Here is a 7,636-nt window from a genome sequence, read left to right as displayed (position 1 = left end):
GCAATGGTTCTAACTTGTACTGGGGTCAGGGAGAAGTCGATTAAGGAGTATGTGTCCTTGTGGAATCAAATTCAACTGGATTAAGGCCTATGTAAAAGGGCAACATGCAGCTAAGGGTTCAGAAGGTGAATGACGATTTCGAGGTGAAATCGTCACTCGAATATGCCGAAAATACATGTACTTGACGTACTCGTCATTCTCGGTCTTTTGATACCAAATTCGTCCTATTTCGACGAAGTTTTTATTCTCGAGTCCAGTACTATTATATGAATCCAGATTTTTCAGAACCACAGAGCGGCACTTGGCTGGTGGTGTGCATGGATAGGGCTTTGCTGACTGTGTGCATGGATGGTGCTTGGCTGGCAGTGTGCATGGATGGCGCTTGTCTGACAGTGTGCGTGGATGGCGCTTTGCTGGTGGTGTGTATGGATGGTGCTTGGCTGGTGATGTGCGTGGATGGTGCTTGGCTGGTGCATGGATGTGGTGTGCGTGGACAGTCTCTTGGCTGATGATGTGTCTTGCATGGACTCCCCAGTGTTTTCTTCCCCAAACATCCCCTGCAAACATCAAATTTACTTAAAAAGTCATCTTTTCCTCACATTTCTGTGTAAGAAAGTTGTAGAATCACTACACAGGCACAAATTTCCTACCACCCAGCATTCATCTTCAGCTCCTGAGAAAAATAATACCTCACTTGTGTGGGTGCCCAAAGTTGCATCAGCCTAAAAACATATAAACAAATTGCCCTTTTGGACCAGCTTTGGGCCCCCTTTCATTATCTACACGTTTTTGGCCATTCCATGTCACAGGTACTTGGCCTATTCACACAAGTAAGGTATAATTTTGATCAGGAGACTGAGAGGAACACTGAGTGGTAGGAAATTTGTGCCATGAGGTGATCCCAAAACTTTCCCACACAGATACAAGAGGAAAATATGACATTTTAGCTAAATGTGAGGTTTGCAGCAGATTCTGGGAAGGAAAATGTTTGGGGATCAACGTAAGCCATACCCCCTCTGGACTCCCATGGATGTCTAGTTTTCAGAAATGTCTGGGTTTTTTACGTTCCCCTAGGTGTCTGCAAGCCTGGGACCCAAAAACACAGGTGCCCACCTATCTATCACAAAACAACCTGGTTTTTCAAAGGGGTCTCCATTGTTTTTGATCCCGGGCTCGGCGGTCATCTAGTAAAACCTGCCAAACCCAGAAATTTTGGAAAACTAGACACCCGGGGAGTCCAGGGAGGAGTGGCTTGCAATGATGCCCCAACATTTTCTTACCCAGAATCCCATGCAAACCTCAAATTTAGCTAAAAAAAAGAACACATTTGCACCACTTTTCTTTCTGGGAAGGTTGTGGGATCAACGGGCCGCCACAAATTCCATAATACCCACCATTCCCCCAGGTCTCCTGATAAAAATTGTACCTTACTTGTGTGTGTAGACCTAGTGTCCATGTCAGGAAATGGCCTAAAACATACAGTGGAGAGTTTAAAATTATCGATCGCAAAACTAACTGGTTTTGTAAGGGAGTTACCTACGTTTTTGGTCCCGGGCTCAGCGGCCGTCTAGGGAAACCTACCAAACACAGACATTTCTGAAAACTAGACCTAGGGTAGTCCAGAGAGGTGCAGTATGCATTGATCCCCCTATATTTTCTTACCCAGAATCCCCTGCAACCTCAAATTTAGCTAAGTAAATCAAATGTTCTTCCCTTTTCTGTGTGGGAAAGTTGTGGGATCACCAGGCTGCCACAAATTTGCTACCACCCTGCATTCCCCCAGGTCTCCTGATAATAATGGTACATCACTTGTGTGGGTAGGCTTAGTGCCCGTGACAGGAAATGGCCCAAAACGTACTGTGGATTCTTCGAAGTTATTGATTGCAAAACTAACAGGTTTTGCGATAGAGTCACCCGTGTTTTTGGTCCCGCGCTCAGCGGCCATCTAGGAAATCCTACTTAATCCGGACATTTCTGACAACTAGTCACCCAGTTTGAGTCTAGAGAGGAGTGGCTTGAGTGGATCTCCCAATATTTTTCTCCCCAGAGTCTCCTGCAAACCTCAAATTTAGCTAAAAAACTCTAACTTTTCTCACATTTCTGGGTGGGATCACCGCACCGGCACAAATTTCCTGCCACCCAGTGTTCCTCTAAGTCTCCTGTGTAAAATGTTCCCTCACTTGTGTGAGTGGGCCAAGAGCCTGCGATTGAGAAGGGCCAAAAACATAGAGGTAAGGGGATAGCAGAGCAAGCTCAAAGTGCTATTTTTTTAAATATGTTTTAGGCTGGCTCTGCAGTGGACACCCACACAAGTGAGGTATTTTTATCTGGAGGTCAAGGGGAACGCTGGGTGGTAGGAAATTTGTGCTGGAGCAGTGATCTCACACAGGAATGTGAGAAACATTAGATTTTTTTTAGCTAAATTAGAGGATTGCAGGGGACTCTGGGTAGGAAAAAATTGGGGAATCCACACTAGCCACATCTCTCTGGACTCCCCAGGGTGTCTAGTTTTGAAAACTGTCCATATTTGGTAGGTTTCCCTAGATGGCCGCCAAGCCCGATGCCAAAAAAGCAGGTGATCCCCTTGCACAACCAGGTCGTTTTGTGATAGATAATTTTGATGTCTCCACAATGTGTTTTGGGCCATTTCCTGTTGTGGGTACCTGGCCCACCCATACAAGTGAGGTACCATTTTTATATGGACACTTAGGAGAATGCTGGCCTGAAGGAAATTCGTGGCAGCCCGGTCATCACATAAATTTCCCACATAGAAAAGTGAAGAAACCTTGATTTTTTTTTAGCTAAATGTAAGGTTTGCAGGGGATTCCGGGTAGGAAATTGTTGGGAAATCCACACAAGCCACACCCCTCTGGACTCCCCTGGGTCTCTAGTTTTCAGAAATAGCTGGGTTTGGTGCGTTTCCCTAGATTCCTCGGCCCAAAAACGCAGATGTATCCCTTGCAAAACCAAGTCTTTTTGTGATCGATAATTTTTAAGTCTCCACAGTAAGTTTTAGAGTGTTTCATGTCATGGGCACTATGCCTACCCACACAAGTGAGGGACACTTTATATCAGGAGACTTGAGGGAATGCTGGGTGGGTGGAAGTCCGTGGCTCCCTGCAGATTCTAGAACTTCCCATCACAGAAATGTGAGGAATTTATTTATTTTTTTGGCCAAAGTTTGAGGTTTGCAAGGGATTAGGGTAACTGAACCTGGTGAGAGCCACACACATCACCCTATCCTGGATTTCACTGGATGTCTTGTTTTAAAAAATGTACATGTTTCCTAGGTTTTCCTAGATGCTGGCTGACCTAGGGTTCAAAATCCACAGTTAGGCACATTGCAAAAAAAAGGGTTCGTTTTCACAGGAAAAATGTGTGATGTTCCCACGTTGCATTTTGAGCCATTTCCTGCCATGGGCATTAGGCCTACCCACACAAGTGAGGTACCATATTTATCAGGAGACAGAAATGTGAGAGAAAATGTTTTTTTTTACAAGGTTTGAGGTTTGCAAGGGATTCTGGGTAACAGAACCTGATGAGAGCCACACATGTCACCCCATCCTGGATTGGCCTGGGTGTCCAGTTTTAACAGATTTACAGGTTTGCTAGGTTTCCCTAGGTGCCAGCTGAGCAAGGGTCCACAATCCACAGCTAGTCACATTGCGATAAAAGGGTCAGTTTTCACTGGAAAAATATGATGGGTCCATGTTGCGTTTTGGGCCATTTTCTGTTGCAGGTACTAGGCCTGCCCGCACAAATGAGGTACCATTTTTATCAGGAGACTTGGGGAAACACAGAAGAGTAGAACAAGAGTCATTACCAAGTGACTTTTTATGCATTTCTGCCTTCTAAGTTTAAGACAATGTGTAAAAAAAAAAAGTCATTTTGGAAAATGTCCTTTAATTCACATGCTAGTACAGGCACCCACAATTTTGAAGATGTGCACATAACCACTGCTTCTAAACTCGATATTTTATTCCCATTTAGGAAATACATAGGTTTCCTTGATACCTTTTTTTCACTATTTATATTTTACCAAACAAATTGCTACATACCCAGTACACAATGAAAAAACCATTGCATGGCGCAGCTCAGTTATTGGCTCTGGGTATCTCAGGTTCTTGTTGAAACTGTAAGTCCTATATATCCTTTAAACCAGAAGGGTCCAGCAGAAGTAACAGTTTATTGCTTTAAAAACTCTGCCATACTTACAAGAAGTTACAAGTGAAAGCGTTGGCACGATTGTTTTTTTCAACTCAATTTCAATATTTTTAATTTCAACTGTTAGTTTCCATAGGACCCCTTGCTGAATTTAAACTTTTGTCTACTTTTCGGAAATGAATAGGTTTCTGGGATCCATTATTGCATTCACACCCATTTCTACCACTAACTGGAAGGAGGTTGAAAGCACAAAAATAGGTTATGTCCCAGTAAAATGCCAAAACTGTGTAAATATTTTTGGTTTTCTGACAAAAGCCTGCCTTTTTCTGAAAGCTGGGAACATAGTGAATTTAGCACCACAACCCCTTTGTTGATACCATTTGCAGGGAAAAAACAGACTCTTTCTTCTGCACCCCTTTTTCCCTTTTTATCCCCAAAAACCCAAAATGTTGCTGTATTTTGGCTCATATCTCGGTCCCCTCCAAAGGAATCCACAAATTCTGGGTACATTTAAAATCCTCAGGATGTTAGAAGGAAAGGACACAAATTTGGAGTGTATACCTTTTGTGGACAAAAAGTTACGGGGTGTCGAAGCACGAACAGCCACAAAAAGCTTAGCATGGGGGAAAAGTGGTAGCAGCTAAGGGGTTAAGGTGGTGCCTTTGACTTTCCTACAAACTGCACTGCTTGAATTTCTTTAAAAAATAGATCTTGGGACTGGCTGAAGTGAACTCAACCATGTACTCATCTTGGTCTAGCTCACTGGTCAAATGGTATAAATAATCACCGAGCTGGGGACCTTCATTCCCTAGTTTTCTCACAAAAATAAAAGAGTTGAGATTGTGATGCAGACATCGATTCTGAAGTTTATCCATCGCATTGTGGAGCTATAAACGAGTGTGAGGGGTTGTGAAACAGGCTCTGAAGATGTTTATATTGTTACATATTGTGGGGTGCTCTTTTGTGTATTTCCAACACAGTGATACAGTTTCATAGTCGATAAACTCGCAGTTAGACACCTTATTATTCGGCCCCAAAAATATTTAAACAGTTTGTTAGGATCTGTGATGATGGTAATGTTTGACAAGTTTGTATGCTGTGCGAATTTTCCCCATAGGGAATTGAGACAGAGCTTAGCCAACTAGCATCTGGCAGGGTTTACTACGATGAAATCAGGTCTCAAGCATATACCCTCATGAGCATAGTAATCATTATTGTATTTTTGCTTTGAGGCCTCGTTAATACACCATTATGGAAACCCTGAATCATCTTGATTATCTCTGAGAAACAACCTAATATACTCACAAAAGAACACCACAAGTTGTTTGGGAAGCAGTCCCTGCAGGTGGCAGAATGTGCCAAAAGAAAGATTTGGCTGGCAATACAGACAAAGGTTAATGCCATTGGAGTGACACCACGGGACATTGACGACCTGAAGAAGAGGTAGTATGACCTCCGGAGCTTGACAAAGTGAAAGATGGCTGAGCTCCACAAACAAGCAAACCTGACAGGACGAGGGAGGAACAGGGCACCTGCCATGACTGAGCTGGAGGAGCTGGTGGAGTCCACTATTGAACCAGACAGCGTCTGTGGGATTGGTGATGCAGACAGCTCAGCCCGAGCTGCCACCAGAAAAGGTAAGAAGCATGCACAGCAATCACCCCCACCCCTTCCCCTTCCCTTATGTGATAGTGTGAAGCCCACTCCGGTACAGGTTTTGGTATACACCAGCAATGCATTATTGGAGATGTAGTCATTGAAACAGCTACCATGTCAGACAGCACACCAAACAACAAGGCATGCGACACACATCAGTGATGAGCAAGCTGAGGCAATAGCGACAGTGTTTCAGAGATTAGAATTTAATTGTATAAGCAGGGCTGCAGGACCACAGAGCTAATGTACGATTTTCTGTCCACAGGCGAGACATGTCGCAAGCGTCCCAAGGACAAGGAAGGTAGTGCACCACGGAGGGAAGACACACAGAAGGCGAGTACCAGTGCAGGGCAAACCACACAGGAAACTGCTGCATCAACAGCACAGCCAGCCTCCCAAGACCTTCCAGCGTCACCACAGCGGCAGGCCTCCCCAGAGCGGTTTGGCTCACCACTACTACTGTCCTCACCTGAACTGGTAGCGTCACCGGCTGCAACAACACCTGCAGTGCAAAAAACCCAGAGGCATGTCGTGGCCACACTCAGGGAAATGGAGTCTTCTGCAGGAGACACAGTGGGTGGTGATACATCAACCATGGCAGTTGAGGGCAGCAATTCCAATCAGCAGCCCACTGCCGAGGGGGCCCACACAGGTGCCAGACGCCGCAGGGCCAGAGACAGCAATGAATACCAACATGGCGAGGGTCCTGGTGTCTTCTGTGGACTCAAGGCTAGTATGGTCAAGGTGCAGCGCAGGCAGGGGAAGGCCATCCAGTTGATGCAACGACAGATGAGGCACCTGAATGAAAACATGAAAAACATTTATAAGTGCATCAGCTCAATGGCGGAGGGAAGTAGAGAGATGGCTGCGGGCATGAGAGAGATGGCTGCGAGCATGCAGGACATGTTCCAGTCTGTGCTGCTCTTGTGCAGCAAGCTGGACGAGGACAGGGCTACAAGGCGGAAGGAGAGGCAGAGGTCAGAACAACACGCAAGGGCAGTGAACTGCCTAGCCACTGCCACTTCCCTGCTTTGCAGGCGCTGAATTAACATGCAGGAGGGACTGGCACACAGCAGCAGTGAAGTCTCCAGGGGCCTTGTGAGGGTCACAAGTGCAGTCGAGGTGCTGCTGACTGCTCAGTCGGCAAATGCTGTTGCTCTGGATGTGGGGGAGAGCGAGGAGAGCACCAGTAGGGGCAGCATAACCCCCTTATTACTGACACACGGAGAAGCAGGAGGCTCCATGGGGCAGTCACTGCTCACACAGCCAGTGAGGACAGCCAGCCAATGGCATCCAGGACCAGTAGGCGTGCCCTCAAACAATGATGCTGCCCACACTCCCTGACCTGGAATGGGTGAAGTAACCCAGGACTTCCATAATGGATGGCTACAATTGGACTGGTACATTTGGGCCTTTGTGTACTGGCGTAGTGCCAAAAAATTCAACTACATCGTGTACATACTACAACTGGCTGTGTCTTCTTACTTACTTAGAAATTGTTGCGTGTGAACTCTGCCTGTCTCTGTCTCCCATCTGTTGCTGGCGCCACTCCTGCTGTGTTGGGCTCAGGCTGTGCAAATTCATCATCATGGTCCTCATAATCACTTAATTCCACATCTGTACCTTTCTTTGTGGCAAGGTTGTACAACATTGCGCAAGTTGCAAGGATTTTACAGCAGATGAGGGGTGAGTACTGACGTGCGCCTCCGCTTTTGTGGAGGCAGCGGAACCTGCTTTTCAACAGCCCAAAGGTGCACTCCACAGCGTTGCGAGTAGATTTGTGTGCCACGTTGTATCGTCTCTCACTCGGGGTTGA

The 7,636-nt window shown here is 45.9% G+C and overlaps 1 protein-coding gene across 1 annotated transcript; it reads left to right on the top strand.

Annotated features, from left to right (window-relative positions):
• The first annotated feature begins 5,360 nt into the window (after positions 1-5,360).
• Positions 5,361-7,270, top strand: LOC144761753 (uncharacterized). Its single transcript, XM_078647006.1, has 2 exons — positions 5,361-5,801; positions 6,086-7,270. Exons 1-2 carry the CDS (start codon positions 5,642-5,644, stop codon positions 6,862-6,864), a joined length of 939 nt encoding a protein of 312 aa, XP_078503132.1. The 5' UTR covers positions 5,361-5,641; the 3' UTR covers positions 6,865-7,270.
• Positions 7,271-7,636: the final 366 nt, after the last annotated feature.

This window comes from Lissotriton helveticus, chromosome 6 (assembly GCF_964261635.1).
Source record: "Lissotriton helveticus chromosome 6, aLisHel1.1, whole genome shotgun sequence".
Classification (NCBI taxonomy): Eukaryota; Metazoa; Chordata; class Amphibia; order Caudata; family Salamandridae; genus Lissotriton; species Lissotriton helveticus.
The sequence above is the reverse complement of the archived record's forward strand: the minus strand, read 5'-3'. Positions and strand labels throughout refer to the sequence as shown.